The 20,772-nt window shown below is 35.5% G+C and overlaps 1 protein-coding gene across 1 annotated transcript in view; it reads left to right on the top strand.

Annotated features, from left to right (window-relative positions):
• The window catches only part of ERP44 (endoplasmic reticulum protein 44), a gene marked incomplete at its 3' end in the record, with an annotated part of 69,328 nt that extends 49,146 nt beyond the window's left edge, over positions 1-20,182 (top strand). The window contains exons 5-12 of the mRNA XM_084238493.1: positions 454-638; positions 2,690-2,805; positions 4,396-4,453; positions 5,938-6,054; positions 9,683-9,794; positions 11,322-11,463; positions 18,330-18,432; positions 20,081-20,182. Coding sequence (XP_084094619.1) covers positions 454-638; positions 2,690-2,805; positions 4,396-4,453; positions 5,938-6,054; positions 9,683-9,794; positions 11,322-11,463; positions 18,330-18,432; positions 20,081-20,182 — 935 coding nt within the window. The remainder of the gene's footprint in view (positions 1-453; positions 639-2,689; positions 2,806-4,395; positions 4,454-5,937; positions 6,055-9,682; positions 9,795-11,321; positions 11,464-18,329; positions 18,433-20,080) is intronic.
• Positions 20,183-20,772: the final 590 nt, after the last annotated feature.

The raw sequence follows: 20,772 nt of genomic DNA, 5'->3' as shown, positions 1-20,772 counted from the left end.
AATGCATATTAGGAATTATAAATTATTACTCTACTAGCATAGAATCTAATATTAGTTATTAACATTTGAGAGTGGTTTAAATGTAATTTTCTTTATTAAATGTGCTGAGATCCTCAGATAAAAACTGACTACAATGGCTATTTGTCAAATTGGGTTTTTATACATTCTGATTACTTAAATGTTCATCATAAGTTTGTATTATCTCATTTAGTTCTTAAAACAACCCTGAAATTATTAGAAAATGCCCCCTAATTAACAGATGAGAAAAATTGAGGCATAAAGAGTTGGTGCAACTTACTTACCCAGCTAGTTTGATATTAATATGTCTAGAGCTTAACACTGAAAAAGCATTATATGAACCAAAATGTTAAGATTTTTGACTGTTGGCTAATTGATTTACTCAGAGCAAATACAAGGGTAAAGTTGTTTATTTTTTTTTCCCTATCTTTTTAGCTGATATAGCCCAGAGATATAGGATAAGCAAATACCCAACTCTCAAATTGTTTCGTAATGGGATGATGATGAAGAGAGAATACAGGGGCCAGCGATCTGTGAAAGCGCTTGCAGATTACATCAGGCAACAAAAAAGTAACCCTGTTCAAGAACTTCACGACTTAGCAGAAATCACCACTCTTGATGTAAGTTGTTAATTTTTCCTGAATCAAATGAACATTGCCTGGTGTAATTAATATAAACAAATTCTCATGTAATCAAAGAATCTAGACATTCTTATGTTAATCCCAATGTATTTGACATACATATACTTAGAAAGTTGAATTTTTCTTGAATTCTCAAGGGAAATGCTTATGTTTTATTTAAGTGCAGATAAAATACATAACATACAGTAAAAGTTGCACTAATTTGAATTAATTGAGGTCATGGAGCGAGCCTGAATTGTAAAGAAAAAGAAATTAATGTCAGTTGCACATAACAAGAGTTCCCGTATTTTCTTTCTTTCTTTTTTTTTTTTTAAGATTTATTTATTTATTTATATATACAAGCACTGGGTACAGTCAGAAGCATGGGAGGGTGAGAGAATTCACCAGAGCGGGGAGCAGAGCAGGCAGAAGGACCGAAGTATACGGCTGAGGGGAGCAACGGGCAGCAGGAGAGGTCTGTGCGTCATGTAAGACCCTCCTCCGGTGGCCGGGAAGCAGCCTGGGATCAAACCAGTGCTGCAGAGGCTGCGGGCAGCTTCGCAACCAAGCGCTCAACCACTGCGCCACCTGGGAGGCCCTCCCATATTTTCTTTAATGGAGTAGCTCAGTGTGCTGTGGATCCTATATCATCTCATACTCCTGTATCAGCTATTTTTTTTTTTTAAAGATTTATTTATTTATACAAGCACTGGGTACAGTCAGAAGTGCGGGAGGGTAAGAGGATTTACCAGAGCCAGAGCAGGGAACAGAACAGGCAGACTGACTGAAATGCACTGCTGAGGGGAGCAGTGGGCGTGGCAGGAGAGGTCTGCGCGCCATGTGGGACCCTCGCTGGTGGCCAGGGATCGAACCGATGCTGCAGAGGCTGCAGGCAGCTTCGCAACCCAGCGCTCAACCACTGCGCCACCAGGGGAGGCCCGATGCACAGCTCTTAACACCAGCTTGCTGCCTAACTATCACTGTCATGCCTTTGAGTCCTCCTTATTCAAGAAGCAGGACATCTGACCAGAGACTGTGCCCTTCAACCTATCTCGTATATATGATATATACTAGTGGTTCTCAAAGTGTAAGAATCATGAACAGGCAGCATCAGCATCCCCCGGAACTCAATAGAAATAATGCAGATTCTCAGGCCTCATCCCATCTCAGCTGAGTCAGAAAATCTAAGAGTGGGATACAGAAATCAGTGTTTTTAAGAAGTCCTCAAAGTGATTCTGGTGCCCACTCAACAGAGAACCTCTGTTGGAGTTGGAAGGAAAACTGATAAAGGACTGCTTGAGGAATTGTGTGGAGATGGCAAGATATGATAGAGAACACAGAAGTGAAGGAATACCATGAAAGGTTTTATAACCTTTCATTTCTTCTAAAATACCCCCCCCCCTTAATAATACATTTAGCAAGCCCTTTGTACAGTATTCTTTAAAACAACAGTTGATCCTCATTGTCAGGTCTGAGATTTGATTTTACCCTACTTATACGCTAATAAGTTAGCCCATTACCATTGTATGGATGCTGTCAGGGGACACAATACTTTTGGGTTATTTCCGCACCCACCCAGGGTGGTAACACAGAGGGCCCAGATGGATGCCCGAACTTGCAGTGGGTTGTTATATAGAACTTCAGGTTTAAGGAACTTCATTTCAGAACAAGCAGTAAGCCTGCTCTTTATCTGGAGGGAGTTAAGGGAGTATGAGAGACCAACGGAAGAGTTTCTGTCAACAGATAAAGGTTATGAACTGTTGTACTATTTTAACACAATGTAGTATTAGTTACTTTATTTAAGGAAAAGACTGTCATTGATTAGTTATTTCTTGAAATTTTTAAACACTAGGAAATGTTCATAATTACATTTAATTATAGTTAAGATTGTTTTCAGCCCACTGTGGCCTTTAATAATTTTGGACTAGGTGTTAAAAACCAAGCATACATTATAATCACACTTCATTTGGAGACAATCTAACAGTAGGGTAAATGATATAACATGTTTATAGAAATATGTTTTTTAAATAATTACATAATTTATTTCACAGCGCAGCAAAAGAAATATTATTGGATATTTTGAGCAAAAGGACTCAGACAACTATAGAGTTTTTGAAAGAGTTGCAAATATTTTGCATGATGATTGTGCCTTCCTTTCTGCATTTGGGTAAGTAGATCTTAACTGAGTGTGTTATTGGGTCAGCTCGGCTCTGTGTTAAATTCTTGAATGTGTTCATTTTCTGAATATGATCTCTCCAAAGCTATCTTAGTCCTCTCAGTCCTCCTAAGTTATCTTAGTCTTTATCTCTGACCTCTTTTTAAGAGTTTAAAAGTCTGCTTATTCTTTCTCTTTATATTCTACTTCAGAATATGGATAAAAGACTGAGCAAGTTAACAATTAACTCATCCTTACTTTTATCTACTCATTTACTAACACTCCAAACATCATGCAAAATACTAACCTTCAAGGTCTACAAACTAGCACTCTCTTTAAAAAGTGTGAGCATCATTGCTTTTATTCATCCCTGCTTTCTACCACCTTTCCTTCTCTGTTTCTGTCTCGGAAAAGCAACGCTCCTTTCCAAGGCTCACCTCTTCTTTGTGTCCTTTAACTATCCCATCAAAGTCCTCTGGGGCTTTGATCCATCAGTTGTCCTTGCTTACTAGTATTTTCAACCTGACCTTTTTTTGTGAACTTTCCTTTTCCAAAACCATGATTCTCTATTTCATGTCCTTTCTCTTCTATCTTTTAAGCTATAATCTCATTTTTGAGAATAAATTCCCAATTTTTTTTCAAAGATTAGTTTATTACCTTGAATTTCTTGAATAACAAACTTGACTTCTTGGAAGCTGACTTTCACCTCCGTTACTCTAATGAAACGTCTCTTTGCACAAATCACCAAATGACCTCGTAATGACCAAATCCAATGATCATTTTCTCAGAGGCATTTTCTCAGAAGAACCCTGTCCTATTTCTGCTATGTTTGCACTTATTTTACATTGAATCCCTGGTGTGTACCTTATCTTTCTGACCTCTCTGACTTTAGCTCCTATTTTTTTCTTTCTCTGTCAAGTGGAATCATTCTTAATGGTCTTGTCATCTCATCAGAACGATCTCTACTTCTTTATCTGTCCTTCACCAACATATAAACTCCTTGAGAGATCACAGTCAGTTTTATTTACTACTTTATACGCAGTGCCAAGACCAAGCCTCTATACAGGAAGGAAGCACATGATAAATAATGAACGTAGTTCATTTTTGATTGGTTCCAGTGTCATCAGTCTAGATAAGCACACCTTGCCCCTATCTTCTGTACTGTAGTCAAACACTGGAGATAAATCAGTGTTGTATTAAACCCAAACATAGTTTAGAGAGGGAAAAAGTTACCATTTTTCTTGGAATGTTGTAGAATTCACTCACCAAATATTTTTGGAGGACCTTTTATGTGTCAGATACTATGCTGTGCACAGAAAATAACAGCAACCAGCTTAAACAAATGCTTATTCATGAAACTATATTATAATGAAGTAGGTTTTTTTTTAATGCATTTATCTTTTAAAAATTTTGGTTTTTAAAAAAATAAAACATGGGGAATTCATGGTTGAGTCTGACTTAAAGCAAATAATTATTTTTTGATTGGTCTGTGTGACCATATCCAGTGACGTAGATGTCTCCCAGTTACTAGAAACAGTCTGGGGTCAAAACAACTTTTTAGTGCTTAAGACTGCCAATCCAAACTTACTTTCTTCCTTTTAGGGCTGTTTCAAAACCAGAAAGATATAGTGGAGACAACATAATCTACAAACCACCAGGGGTAAGTTGCTATTTCTTAGTGTGTGCAATTTTAAGTATAATTTAAGTACATGCATAGTATAATCTATAATTTTATACATGTTAAAGATACAGATTCATAGAATTCTTATACAGAAAACAACCTTGAGAGGCATCCTTTTGTACTGATCTAAACCTTTCAGAGTAAAGATGGAGATAGACATAGAGATCTAAAGTCATACAGATATTAGTGGCAGAGCTGGGACTAGGTGCTCTGATACCCAGACCTTATAAACACCTTTCTGTTTTGCATTCCTTCTGGGATCCAAATTCAAAAAATTGCTTCAGCATCACCCCAACCCAAGTCAGACTAGCCATGCTCCTGAATCTTGGAATTAAGCTACACTGGTACTTGCCAGTTAATGAGGAAGAAGTTTGCTTGTTTTTCATCCTTGGGCTAAGAAGTTAAATGTATTTCTTAGAAGTAACTGCTTAGGGCCAGACACTGGTAGCCACAACACTACGAGGCAAACATCATAGTGTTCATTGTCCTGAATTGACCTAGTAGTCTGTCATTAGAGTTCTACACACACACACAGATAATTTTTCAATTCATCGTTTTCATTTAACACACTGAAATTTTTTTTATGTAGTCAGATGATGAATGAATTTTTGACTTAACTCATTTTCTAGTGTGAAGTCAGACAGGTATTTTCTACAAATGCATTTCTTAATAATAGCTTACATAGTGTTTACCATCTGTAGATTATGAAAATCCAGTATCATGTCTCACCATGTAGTGTGGTCATTAAGTGGATTGAGTATGACTTTTATTGTCAGAGCTGCCACTTTCCTAGGTGTAACTCTAGGAAAATTGTAAAGGTGTAACTCTAAAAAAAACTCTGAGAAAGTTTTTTAGCTTCTCTGTGCTTCAGTTTGTTAATTAAACACATAAAACTAGTACCATGATAGGAATGTTTCAAGGATTAAATAAGTTAACATATATAAGGTACTTATAACAGTACTTAGACACAGTAAATTTACTCAATGTTAGCTATTTTTATCATTTTATATTGATTTTGAGTGAATATGAGAAGATGTTATAGAAAATTAATATTAGAGAAAGCCAGGTCTTAGATGTATAGTATCTTGTATTTTTCCACTCTTTCTTACTGGAAGTCTCCAAACTTTGTTCTAGCATTTTCAGCTCTAAGGGATTACTAAATAATTCATTTGGATAATTTTTTCCCCCATAGTATATGTAGCTTACCATTGGTGCAGATACTCATGAACAGTTACTTCACCCAAATTCAAGGAAAACAGAAAGCTCAGGCATCACAGTTGGATAATCAGGTCCCTAATAACATAATAATCAACTTTTTTACATCTGTGGCCCTCTTTCTTAGAAGTTCAACGTTTTTGTTTCTTTGGTTCTTTTGTATCCCCTGTAGATTATCTGGGCTCATGAATGGCTATAAAAATGCATTTATAATAACACAGGTTAAATTTTATTTCTGTTTGTAACAGCATTCTGCTCCAGATATGGTATACTTGGGATCTATGACAAATTTTGATGGGACTTACAATTGGATTCAAGATAAATGTGTTCCTCTTGTTCGGGAAATAACATTTGAAAATGGAGAGGTATGAGCTTTCTGATGTGTTATTTTAAAATCAGATTTCTGAAAGAACAAGATTGCTCCACCTATCTTACTATTTTACCACAGGTTTTTCTAAAATTATTTGACTTTACTCTTTTCCCCCAATTTTCTTGCTAGAACTGAGTGGTATTGGCAGCATTTCATTTTTATATCACCGTTTAACATTTTGAAGACTTTCATTAGTGACCAAAATATTTTTCTATTTAATAATATTATGTTAGTATTTTCAGTGTTGATTCAGAACTTGCTTCCTTTTAAAATAGGTATTTCCCCTTTTTTAGGATTCTAAGTCCTTATTGTTCTTTAAGATGCATCTTGAACCATTATACTTGTTTTATCTGTAGTTTTGTGAGACTGTCTAGCCCTTCCATATGAACAGATAAAAGCAGCCCAGTATATGCTCACGTGAGTGTCTTTCACAGTAGTATGTTATTACCATCCATGACATACTGGAAGACCAGATACAGGCAGGACTTGACCAAAAATTTGCAAACAAAAATTTAGTGCAAACGCTGACTTTCAAATCATTTTTAATTCAAGGCACAGTAAAAAAAAAAAGTTCCCTAGTATATATACACAGATAAAAAATTTCATGAAATAATACTTCTCTATGTTTTTAGTGTACAGCTAACTGTACATTATTGTGTACAAAAACTTTGTTTTCTTCCCTTTATTAGTGCTGGTTACAGGTTGGATCTGTCACACATAATCTAGACTCATATCCAGTTATTATCTCTCAGCACTTAAAAGTGAACTCTTAGAAGTAGGTGCATTCATAGAATTTGAAGTACTACTATTACAATTTGAGTGTTTGGCCACTAGGTGTTGATGATGTGTCATACTAAGTATAAGAACCCTGGAAGAGAGTGGAGGTTAAGCTCCTTTTTTATGCACATTCGTAGTTAGGGCTTAAACTTTTAAACTTAGCATTAGTAGAATAGTTACACGCAAATAATTATAAAACAATATTTTAAAGGGCCTTTCAATCAAAGTACAGATAAAAGCAGCCCAGTATATGTTCTCATGAGTGTCTTAAATGTTTAAAATTAAACATTTGAAGATATTTGTATCTTTATACTTGAATTGTTTTCATTCTTAGTCTTGTTTGATCTTATATTTAATTTCAAAAGAGAAGGTAGATTAGAGTTTTCTGCTTACAGTTTATTGAATGAACATACCTGCTACTTTTCTCAGCCTTTAGGTATGTTTGGCTCAATTACCTAAAATTTTTATTGCATTAGTTCATTTAGTCCTCAGAAGCACAGGCAGATTTAGTAAATTCACCATTTTTCCTACCTGCTTTTACATTTCTTGCAGGAATAGTTTTAAATACAGACTTTAAAGGTATAGAATGGAAAAATCTTCAGCAATTAAACAGTTCCCACATATTCTTCCCCAGTTGGCACATTTAATCATTCCTTATATTTATTACATGCTGTAACCAACCACTAATAAATCATTTAAACTATGAGGAAAGATTTGTTAACCTGTAAACCTGGCTGTCTTGATGATCCCTCTTTTGAATCTTTTAATACCTGCTTGGTAAAGAATGTGTTTATGTGGATATGGGGAAACTTGGAAGCCCAAGCAGCATAAATTACCAGCTACTATGTTAATGTATTTAAATTAATTTAGCAAACCAGTTGACATACTTTCAAACCACTGATGGTTTATTACTTTTCTTCTAATGGTTGTAGATTCATCCATATTTTTGTTATATATAACAAAAAGTAATGTTAATTATGTTTCTACTTTTAGCTTTCTGACTCTTAAATTTTCTAAAAGGTGGTTGCTGAGTTTTCTTTCCAAATTAGTATATATTCAGCAACATTTGTGTCTTCATTTAGTCATAAATTAACTGTACATTATTGTGTACAGAAATCTGTGAGCAAAATCATGAAATATGATACTCTATCTTTAAGGAGTTTTCACTTCAGTAGTTCACAGATACAGATACTGTAGCATAAATTCATGCCCACCACATGAGGGGAACTGAGAAAATGTTCTGGTAGTTCAGAGGAGAGAATTCACTTCCACCGTTGGCAGAAATATCAAGTTAATATAAGACTTTTTAGAAGGTATTTCAGAAACAAAAGGACTAAAAGAGAAATAGACATAGTCAGGAAATGGGAACGAGCAAGGGCTGGAAAGAAGGGAATTGTGCATTAATGTTCCAGGAACTGGTTAGATTTTGAAATGGAGAAATTTAGCAGAAAATTTGAAATCTGGGCTTGGATTTTAGATAGGCACTGGGCTTAGAGATATTGAGACTGATGGTAGTAGATTTTGCCAGGCTAATGCACAGAAGTCCAAAGACAGAACCATGGGGAGTAGCAGCGGTGGTGAGTCGGGGAGATGTAAACCCAAGAGATAAAAAGAGAGAAGCTACAACTTTTAAATCGGCTTGCTCAAACATCAGTATGATGCCAGGTGCCACTGGGAAGAAAGATGGGGAGTCACTGCTAACGAATATGGGATTTCCTTTTGCAGTGATGAATATTTTGGGGGATTAGATAGTACTGGTAGTTCCAAACTTTGTGAATAAAAGCCATCAAATTGTGTAGGTTAAAAAGGAGAATTTTATGGTGTGTAAATTAGTATTTCAATTTTGAGATAACTGTGACAGGAAGCTTAATAATTTATTGTCTATATGAATGAAATAGGCTTAAACATGAGGCTAGGGATGAGGGGGAACTCTTCTATAAGATAGGTTACAGTTTCGGGTTGTTTATTGGCTTTTGTTTTGTTTTTTGGATAAAGGACATTAGTGTTTTCTGCTGAGGCATTTACTAAATTAGAGAGAGACAGAAAAGAATGGTTGATGGAAAGAATTTTATTATGCAGCCCTTTTCAGATATTTTCTTATGGACCAGAACTTAGCATTTGTCAGGGAGATTAAATAATTAAAATCCTAACTACTCACCACATTTCTTTTGTATTATTCTGATAACAATTTAAAAAAGCACTTTATGATTTTCAAGGTGCTTTTATATATGTATATATGCAAGATATATAAAAATACACATGTAATTTCAGTATTTGTTAATGATGTTGATAAATTGTGTATTGGTGGAAAACTGTGTTGGGCGATTTTTATCTTTTGTTCTGAATCACACTTCACCTTTGGGTGTAGGTCTCATGTAAGTTAAGTATATTTTGCACTAAACCTTAGAATAAACAAACATTTGCAAATCAGATTTATTTAATTGTTGTTATACTCAGTCTTCCAGTGAAAACTGAAATTGGTAATCATGTCTACCTTGCCCTAAAATCAAGATATTGATAAACAGCATAGTTTTCCCTTTCAGTAACTCATTTTCTAAAATTGGCTGTCTCCTGACACCCCATGTGCAAACTAGCTAACAGATCAGAGAAGTGCTTACTTAAGGCAGATTAGTTCTCACTGTAAAGAAAAACGTGTGTCCGGATACTTTGGGTAGGAGCAATGAATTCTTCAATTAAGGCTAATGTTTATTAATACAACTGGACCTTTTATTTCCCAGAATGTTGTAACCGTTACATGGATTAGATTCAGATTTATTCCTACCTAAAAGATAGCTAGAATTGAATGGAGAGGCCTGATGATTCTCATTGAATACTTCTTTATACAGGAATTGACAGAAGAAGGACTGCCTTTTCTCATTCTCTTCCACATGAAAGAAGATACAGAAAGTTTAGAAATATTCCAGAATGAAGTAGCCCGACAGTTAATAAGTGAAAAAGGTAGTCGGATTAAGGTGTTTATTTTCATCCTTTCTTTCTCTTTGTTTCTTTCCCCCCTTTCCCTCTACCATTAATGTTATAGCCACATAAAGATATTGGGATTAAAAACTTAAGTTACTATAATAATTCTACTCACCCCTAAATTTGCATATAAACATGGAGGTGAGGGGCATTAGTAGAGAGGTAATATGAAGCAATGGCTTTTTAAAAAAAAAAAAAAAAAAAAAAACATGACTGGGCCTCCCTGGTGGCGTAGGGGTTAATTCTTGGCGCTATCACCACTACAGCCTAAATTCAGTCCAGCCAGGGAGCTAATCCACATATGGCACCTCTCCTGCCCGCTGCTCCCTCAGCAGTATATTTCAGTAGAGCCACTTGTTCTGCTCCCCACTCTGTCTCTGGTGAATCCTCCCCCCCCCCCACCTCTGGCCTACAGCCCAGTTCTTCTATGCATCAATTAATCAATCAATCTTAAAAAAAATTACTTTAAAAACAACCAAATAAAAAAAAAATCACGATTGTTTTAGCTCCCTAAAGTCAAATAATCCATAAAATCCAATAGCATGAGAAAATGAAGTCCTTGGTGGAATATGTTGGTTTGGGGCTTTCTTCTAGCATCTTGATATTTATAAATAGTCCCAGAGATATATATAACCTAGAGATCTTACAGTCTGATTAGCATTTATTTCTATTTTTTTTTAAGATTTATTTATTTTTATATAAGAGCTGGGGTACAGGCCAGAGGTGCAGGAGGGTGAGAGGATTCACCAGAGACAGAGCAGGGAGCAGAACAGGCAGGCGACCCAAATACACTGCTGAGGGGAGCAGCAGGTGCGACAGGAGAGGTCTGCCACGCCATGTGGGAATCTCCCTGGCAGGCCAGGAATCGATCCCGTGCTGCAGAGGCTGTGGACAGCTTCACAGCACTGCGCTCAACCCGCTGTGCCACCGGGGAGGCCCAACATTTCTAAATGAAAGAAAGTTGAGTAGTTCTCTGCACACTTCTAAGTATCAAAAGGAATTTGAGGTATCAACAGCTTTCCCTCTATAGGTAGAAAATAAGGTGAAACAAAATAAACTAAAGGCATTGGGATCAAGCTATGCCCAACGTATAATAAGTATTTGAGGGTTTAATTAGGTTAAAAAGCAGCTAGTAGGAACTTGGAAGGGCATTCCTGATAAAATGAAGATGATGGCATGAAAAGAATCTGTCAGTTTTAGTACTGACATAGTTTCTTGTTCCCCAGACCTGTGTAATCTGCAAAGCAGATAATAGATGTTACTCTAGCATTTGAATTCAGGTTGAGTTTATATTGTTTCTAAGATGAAATTATATTCTGCCCTAAGAACTAAAAGCCTACCCTTTAAATGTTGTAATATTGAGGTTTTAGTTTTTGTGCTCTGTTACTCTAAAGCATGCTGAACTTTTTTTTTTTTAAGTGTGGCACTTTTTATGAACTTACAAACTTATTAGGATACGGTCAAGGAAATTGTAATTTAGCTATCTAAATTCTATTTCTTTTAAAGGTACAATAAACTTTTTACATGCTGACTGTGACAAATTTAGACATCCTCTTCTGCACATACAGAAAACTCCAGCAGATTGCCCGGTAATAGCTATTGACAGCTTTAGGCATATGTATGTGTTTGAAGACTTCAGGGATGTATTGTAAGTATTCGTTTTTTTAAATTACAGTTTATGTGTCTCAGAAACGAATTTAAAACAATTGAGTATTTGAAATAGTCCTATGTTGGAACAGTAATACTTTTCCTATTTGGATGGAAAAAGGTTGTTTTTTCACTCTACGGTATGGTATGATTGATTACAAGAATTGTTGGATATATCCTTATACAAACTTGCATTAGGAGATTTTAATGCTTGGGGATTAATCTCTGAAAGAAACATTTTGACCCATGAGAAATTAGTCCTGAATTGAGTTTATTTGTCAGTACATCAAATCAATTATATTATAATTTAGGTCAATGTTAAAGGAAATTGGTAATATTGCTGTTCATTTCTGACTATCTAGTGGAACATTAGTGTTATTTAAGACCTAGAATATGGCTATGATTATGACAATGTGTTTCTCAGGGTGAATCTTGCCAAGACAGATAAACCTTCTGACTCTGTACTCAGCTATTCATAATATTAATAAGCATATAAACCTGGTATTACCATAAATTTTAAATCAGTTAAATACAATGGAGATTTTTCTTAATATATGAAAAGTATAAGCAGTACAGGAATTAATTCATATTAGACCTTCTCTCTTAAAAAATTCATTTAATGCCCTTTGTATACATGAAGATTAAATTATACAGTTAGAAGGTAGTTTGAAGTCCTGTTGTGAATGAATTTTCTTCTAAATATTTCAGTAGAGGCAGTTATTTGAAATTTCTCAGTCCTAACATATAGGAAACCTGGATTTGAGACCTGCACTGAGGAAGTCACTTTACTACTTTGTTCTTGTTTCTTTACACATAAAATATGGTTAGGTGCCATCTATCTAATGAGATTGTTACAAAAATTAGCAAGAGATGATGGATATATTATAAATCATAAAATACTAACAAATATTAGTTGTTTTTACTTTGTCTACACTCAAAAGAATATCATTTAGCCTATTAACTCATTTAATATTTATCCAGTTCTTCTATATAAACCAAGGCAGTATTTGGTGGGGGATCTGGTATAATACATACATTTGTTTACGTGAGAAAATATACTCCTGAAACATAGTGTTGTAAACTGTTACCTCAATTATTTATATATATATAAATATATATATATATATCTCATCATATAAACCAGTGGTTTGAAGTTTACTAAGAATGGAACCCTGCCCTCAAAGAATTCACAACTGTAGAAAAAGGAGACAAAGTAATAGACAATTAAGTTTTATGATGTGATAAGTGATCTGACAAATTTCAACAGAGAGGTAACTGATCCAAGATTTCTGGGAATGTCAAGGTGCTCAAGTTTTACAGAAGTTCTTCTCCGAGGTGAAAAGGAGCCAGGGGTTGGAGAAAGGGGACATAGGCAACATGCACAGAGATTATTTCTGGCTGAATATGAGTGGAGGAGAGGGGAATGCTGAGAGAGGAGACCATGAGAAGTAAGGGAGGGCTAGTCATAGAAGCCTTCAAAGTACTGCTAACATTACTCTGAAAACTGTGAAGAACCAATACCGTGTTTTAATGAGGTAATGTAACTCCGACTGCAATTTAAAGACTGGATTGGTGGTGGGAGGAAGGTCAAACAAAATTTAGGAGACATTTTGGTAATCCAGGCAAGGGTTGGTGATAGATAACCAGTAGATGATTCATGAATTAAATAAATGACCTAAACAGCTTCTAGCAGTAGCACAAAAGCTAAAGAGAAGCAGAACTTTTGAAACATTCTGTTGGTGGAATGAGAGGACTCAGAAGTGGAAGAGGGGGAAGCCAGCAGTGATGGCCAGAAGTCTGACCTGGACAGCTTGCCACTAATAGGTGGGGTGGTCAGTGGAGGTGCAGCCCTGTGGTAAAGAAAATGAGTTCCCTTTCTTGAATTTGAGATACCACAAAGGAGAAGAGTGCCCATTGGGCAATTTATATGGCTCTGGTATTTATGAGTAAGATAGGGCTAGGGGCTTTCACACGTGACAATACAACTTACTGAAATGTCTGCTATTAAAACAAAGCAGGTGGTATAGTAAGAGACAATAATAAAAATAATTAACTTTTTCTACTTAAGAAAACCATCATTTGGGCCTCCCCGGTGGCGCAGTGGTTGAGCGCTGGGTTGCGAAGTTGCCCGCGGCCTCTGCGGCGCCGGTTCGATCCCCGGCTGCTCCCCGGCCACCGGAGGAGGGTCCCACATGGCGCGCAGACCTCTCCTGCCGCCCGCTGCTCCCCTCAGCAGTGTACTTCAGTCCTTCTGCCTGCTCTGCTCCCCGCTCTGGCTCTGGTGAATTCTCTCACCCTCCCGCGCTTCTGACTGTACCCAGTGCATGTATAAACAAACAAACAAATAAGTAAAAATAAAATTTAAAAAAACATGCCTCTAAAAAAAAAAATCCATCATTTGGGGGTACAAAGAGGACCCCCTAGATAATGTTGAACAAAATCACATTCTTAGAATTTAAAGGGATCTTAATGGTGACGTGATTTAAATTTTTTTAGTCTGACCAAGTTTTTATCATTCCATATTATAATTTTTATCATTCCATAAGAGTTCACCCTTTTTTCATAGCTGAGTAGTATTCCATTGTGTATATGTAAAGTGGTTGTGCTCTTTATCACATGACACCATGCCCCTATTCTCCTGCTGTAGTTGACTGGACCAAGAATGGGTACTTGACCAAGCAAAGCTTATCTATTAGCTGGCAACATCCTACTTATGCTTTGGTGCGAAAAGAAATTGAGTCAATAAGATTCTCCCAAAAAATCCAGGAATGGGAAGTTGTGCTCTCATATCCTGCAAGTGTGTATAGGGAGGGCAATAAGAGAAGTGACTATATTTTGAAGCTCTTTGAAAGAAATTAATTTTTCCCTTAGGTGCCTGATTTCCACTCCTAGGCACTGTTCCCTCCAATACTTTTTTAATTGTGAGGAGGGCACATGCTGTGTCAACTACAAACTGAGCCTGTGTGATAGAAGTTAGTGTTAAAAATCAAATCATTCAGTAAAGTGAATCTGACACATTTAATGGCCTGCATAATTGTTATTGTGCTGCATGGTAATTAAGGCTTAAATGATAAGCAGTTTCCATAAATTACTGTAATTACTATTACTTTTACTTAGTAACTCAGCATTTCTAGGGTCAACTGGAGGAGGTGTGTGGTTGTGGTGAGGAGAGAGAAAGCAGATTTGCAGTCTCCTACCATGCCAGAGGTAGGCATTGGTGAGGGGGGTGGGGGAAGGGTGCAATCAGTGTTCTGTTGCCTCTTCCTTATTTCAGAGAAACTGAGACTTAGGAAGGTAAAATAACCAGTGAGGCCACACAACTAAATAGTGGCAGGAATAGGATTCATGTCAGAGTATATTTAACCCCAGAGTCCTAAACTTAAAACATTAATACCAAAACCTAACCTTTTCAGTACATATGAAAAGCAGTATGTTGCAAAAATATCTTTTTTTTTTTTTTTTTTTTTGCAACTTAGCAAATTTCTTTCAAAAATCTTCAAAAATATAGTCACTTCTCTTATTGCCGTCCCTACTCACAGGACTATACACACTTGCAGGATGTGAGAGCACTGCTTCCCATTCCTGGATTTTTTGGGAGAATCTTACTAATTCAATTTCTTTTCGCACCAAAGCATAAATAGGATGTTGCCAGCTAATAGACAAGCATTGCTTTGTCAAGTACTCATCTCTTGGTCCAGTCAACTACAGCAGGAGAATAGGGGCAAAAAATAGGCTGACTTTTCTGACAACCCAATACAAATGTGAGTTTAACTACTTTGAATGTATCTATCTGCTTATATGGAATATGTCCTAATATATATCAACTGTGGAAGAATGGAACTCTCATATACTGTTAACTTTTGCGCAACATATAATTTCTCCTCTCAGGTGTGGCCACCATAGTTCCCCCACTACCGAAGCACCCACAGTCCAACACCATATTCCCTTGTGCTCTTCTTCCTGTTTTCACCCCTTCCCATACCCATCCTCAGCTTTCAGCATTTATCTTTGGCCCTTTGTTTGGTTTTTCTGTATTCCACATATAATTGAAAACATCCAACATTTATCTTTTTCCTTCTGACTTAATTTGCTTAGCATCAACCCTTACAGCTCCATCCATGTTGCCGCAAATGGCATGAGTTTATCTTTTTTATTGCTAAGTAGTATTCCATTGTGTATATATACCACAAAAGAAGCCATTCTTAGGGTTATATACTATATTGTTCCATTGGCATGGGTACATAGTATATGATTCCATTATGTGACATTTTAGATAAGGCAACTGTAGAAATAGAGAACAGATCTGTAGTTGGCAGGAGTTGGGGGAAGAGGAGGGTCTAATTAAAAAAAGGAGGGCTGTTAGAATTTTTCTGTATCCTGTTTTTGGAGGTGGCATGTATATGCTATATGCATATGTTAAAATCCATAGAACTATAAGCTTAAAAAGTTGAATTCTGTATTTAAATTAAAAAATTGTACTTCTCACCTTATATGCATGTCAGAGCTCATTTAATAATACAGTAAACATTTGTCTAAAGTTTGCATTACCTGAAAATAAAGATGGTCAGTAAGACAAAATAGTGTTTGGCAAATGGGAAATACCTAAGTGTTCTAATTAGAAAAGTCAAACCCTAATGTGTGAAAATATAATTGAATTTATTATGGCTCAGGTCCATTTATTTTCCTTTTAAGCAGATAAGCTTGTTGTCTGTTTTCTTCATATTGTTAATTTCACTGATTACTATTTACTGATGGATACTTTCTGGCTGCCAGCTAGTTATCTGAGTTTTTTTTTTTTTTTTGGTTCCCAAGTATTATTCAAGAACTCAAAATATTCCAGATAAAAAGTTTTAATCCTCATCTTCTACCAGATTAATTCCCCCGTGTCTGACTTTTGCTCACAGGTCTTTCACTCTTCTCATCTTTTGACAAGGAAAAATATGTTTCGAATATAAATTTAATTGTAAATTATTTCTTGACTAGCAGAATCAGTTCTCACTATATTAGTTGTGATCGCCCTTGGAATTTATACAAATTAACAAGACTTTATCTTACAGATAAATCATTTGCAATTCCTTGGGTTGAATGGATATGTTTTAGCCACTTTGCTGTGAGTGACAGTAGATGATGTCAGATTAAATTTAAATTGATCTCTCTGTTTATCTCTGGTACATGTGCAATTTCTTCAGCACCAAAGAACCTTTCAGAGGCATTCTGTCAATAGAGCTACCTGACAGTCATTTGTATTTGTAAACTGTGCATTTGGCGCCTGCTGATCTCTGTTGCATTGGAGCTAGTGGGGAGCCAAAATGGGTGTACAATGAAGTTATTGGTTGGTACATCTCAGTGGGAGTTATTGAAAGGAAGAAACAGCCCTTGCAGGACCTTGGGAGAGGATAAAAGGAAAAGAAACTGGTAATATTAACACAAGCCAGCTATTCTTTGCTACCAAAAAAATAATGATTTAAAAAAGTCAATTCTATTGAAGGAATTAAAATAAATCTGATTTTAATTGTTGTTACAAGATATGAAAAACAAAGGGTTTCTATTTAAAATATATAATGAAGCTTAAAGGTACGAAGATCTCAGTGGCACATAGACAATTCGAACAAAAATATAAATCAAAATAAGCAATAGAAAAACATTGCTTACCTTCCAAAGAACTGTAAATTAAAATTCACCTGTCTTTTGTCAGATGAGCAAAACAAATTTTAATAATAAAGACAAACAGTGCTGGTAAGACTTCAAAGAACAAACATGTAGACAACTAGTAGCAAAAAATGATGTTTTGTAGGTATAATTTGCCTACACTTTGTAGAAAGCTCATAATCTATTTTCTCAGATACAACTCAAAGAAATAAAAAGAAAAAGCTGATGTATAAATCTGCTTAGCTCAGGATGGTGAGTTCTGCTACAGTGTGTCTACCATTGATTTGTGGATACATGATTGGTAATTAGAGAAATGAAGTGAGTTGTGTTGCTTCCTGTGTTATTTTCCTCAGAATGTTTTGAAGCCATCAAGGAAAGCTTTTCATCATTAAAGAGAATGCCTTAGTGGTATATGAAGATCTCAAAAAACAAAAAAACCCAAACAAACAAAAAAACCAGCCACTTTCATGGCCTTGAGAGGTACTTTGTTTTTCCAGTGTTAAGAGCTATCCAGCAAAGATGAATGCATGATTGAAGAAATTATACAGAAAATTCCCTGTGTATTAAAAAAAAATGAAAAAGCTATTCCCTAGTTTATTTTGTTAACAACTGTTTCTACTGGCAATGAATGCCCTCAAGGACCTGCATCTCAGAAAAGGACTTGTAAACTCCACGTTAAGGCTATACAGGGTCACCTGGCTGATAAGACTCAAATGCTGGTAGAAGCTGAACAGTATTAATACACTTCAGCCTCTTAGTAGTACTGTGGTCACAAAGCTACCAGGTTTTTTAATGGTTGACCCCTAATACTTTTCCCTTGAGACTGTTATTTTTAATGTGGTTTTGCTGGAATATACTGGTTTTTGGTTGTTGTTATTACATATGGTAAGTAAGGAAAATGTATAAAATGCCCAATAAGGAATGATTAAGTAAGTTTTTAGGACATCATCGTTGTAGTCTCTAAAGCATCTGTTAAAATAACCATAGAAAAATTTCTTTGAAACAAGTGTGTGAATTAGAACACGAAACTGCAGAGTATCTAGATATCATGATTCAACTGTATAAAAAAGTTCAACATATATCTGGCCTGTGATAGTTATGAGAAGATGGTGGAGGTTACAGGTAAAGTAAAACAAAAAATTTAATGTTGTCAAGTTGGTAAAAGAGAGCTAAGTCTATTTTAATAGTTCAACATAAATTTTTATTTGACGGTTTTAGAATTCCCGGAAAACTCAAGCAGTTTGTATTTGACTTACATTCTGGAAAACTGCACAGAGAATTCCATCATGGTCCTGACCCAACTGACATAGCCCCAGGACAGGTAGGTCTCTTGTTTTTTCAGTGGGAGTTTTGTTATTCAGTTTGTTTTGCAGAGGATCTAAAGCTCTTGCGTAGACTTAGTGACTTAGTTTCTGCTCCTGTATGTCATTGTAAAGAAATTCTGAACAGGCTCTAGAATATACAAATTATGTTTCTTTTCAGATTAATTTAAAAATTTTTTAGAACCTCAGAGAACTTGCAAGAATGTTACAGTATAGTTTCTTGATAATATAAACTGAGGTGGTCTGGATATGTATGTCCTTTGTAGGCTATGGCTACAAAAGGATTAAACACAGTTGGCTTAAAAATTGAAGTAAGAGATAGGATTTGGAAGCTGGTAGATGAGTAAAGAAATGCGTGGATTCCATTAATTGCTCAAGCCTTCTCTGTGATTGGGATGTTGACCACACTAGAAAGAAAATGATTTGGTATTCTCGCTAAATCACCTGAAGTCTTCACTAATACAGTATTAATGTTAGAAACCTAATGGTTTAATACATCTATTCCACTTGAAATTTAGAATGCTTTACAATTATTAATCAACATTTTCTATTTGTTCAATGTGTGTGTTTGTGTGTGTATTTTTACCTGAGAATTTTATCTCTACCTTGTAACTTCTAGTCAAATTATGTTCACAGTCAAGCATTCCCTCTAGAAATCTGATGACATACTTTTTTCCTTGAAATCTGAAGTCAGATTTTTCTTTGATAATTAGGCAACTATAAAAGCAGGCAAACTTTTTGTTGGCCATAACCCTAATGTAATTGTTTTCCTTGTAAATGTAGGCCTGCTTTAGTACTTTATTTGACTCAGGAAAGATGTAGCTTATCATTATTTTTATTTGTTTCAACTTCTCCATTGGACAGTTAAACCAGACATACTATCTCAGTAAAAAATAAAACAATGTATTGGGGAAGGGAAACATGACAAGGTAAAATGGAAAGTTTATAGACACATAGCTTCCTGTTATAATGTTTGTGTGCCATTACGTGTAGTGTGTCATGTGTGTGCTGTGTGCCTGTGTTAACTACAGTCATGTTTCTCATGAGAAACTCAGTGTGGAGATAGACAACGGTCTTCTTTGAAATTTTTGGAAGTCATGCTTATAGCTCCACTGTATGTTTTGTTCACTATTAGTGCACAAGTAAACTACTACAGAAATTAATTTCTTGTAGTATTGAAGTACTTGTTTTATGTCAGTTAAGCTTTATAATTTCTGGTATACAGGTAATTGCTGAGTCAGAGCTCTATGTACAGAATACTAGATACTTTTCATTCTCTTTAGCAGTCATTTGTAAGAGAATACAGTTTGAGCCAGCTTTGCAGGGGTTGTGCTGCCTGTACAGAATATTCTGGAAAATATCCAGATGTTGGCTCTTTTGTTTTTTTCCACCACATCTTAGAAACTGTCAATAAATCCATAGTTAATTACTCTATGACAGCCCTGTCCTGGAGAATCCGACTAAGGGCATTGGAAATGGGGACAGCCAAATTTCAACCTTAACTCTTGTCTTTGGTATAACTATCTAACTTACCAATTATTAAGCAAATAATTATAGGGCAGTTGCCATTCATCTCATATTCTTATTAAAATACTATGACACTCTAAAATATGTTGAAATAAAAATGTTTTATTCTTTCTTTTGTAGCAAGCTGAAGATGTAGCAAGCAGTCCACCTGAGAGCTCCTTCCAGAAACTAGCACCCAGTGAATATAGGTATACTTTATTGAGGGATCGAGATGAGCTTTAAAAACTTGAAAAACAATTTGCAAGCCTTTCAAACAGCAACATCAACTTATGTGGTGGAAATAGTAAACCTATATTTTCATAATTCTATGTGTATTTTTATTTTGAATAAACTGAAAGAAGTTTTGGGTTTTTAATTTTTTTTCTCCCCCCTGACTCAAAATACATTGTCAGTTAATATAGCCTCTTTTAAAAAAATCTCCTAGGGTTAAAAAAACAACAAAAACAGAGGCCTATCTTTGCTTTAAATCTGTCCTGTAAAATTTTTATAAATCAAGTGAACGGTGACATTGCCAGAAACATACCATTAACTTGCACTACTAGGTTAGAGAGGACTTAGGGATATTTCCCATGTAGTATGTGCTTTTCTTTCTTTTCTTTACATATGATCAATTCTGTTGGTATTTTCATTATCACATTTCTCAAAGCTAAGGGGTATATATTATGGATACTTGGGAAGGGAATAAATTAAAATTTTCACACTGTGTACTGTGTTTTACTGATTGGTCGGATCTTGCTTATGAAAATTCCATAGTGGTATTTTTTTTTGATTCTTAAAATGTGTAACTTACACATACTATGACGAGGAGGAAA

Source organism: Talpa europaea (genome assembly GCF_964194135.1).
Source record: "Talpa europaea genome assembly, chromosome: 7".
In the NCBI taxonomy this organism is placed as follows: Eukaryota; Metazoa; Chordata; class Mammalia; order Eulipotyphla; family Talpidae; genus Talpa; species Talpa europaea.
This window is presented reverse-complemented; position numbering and strand designations above follow the sequence as displayed.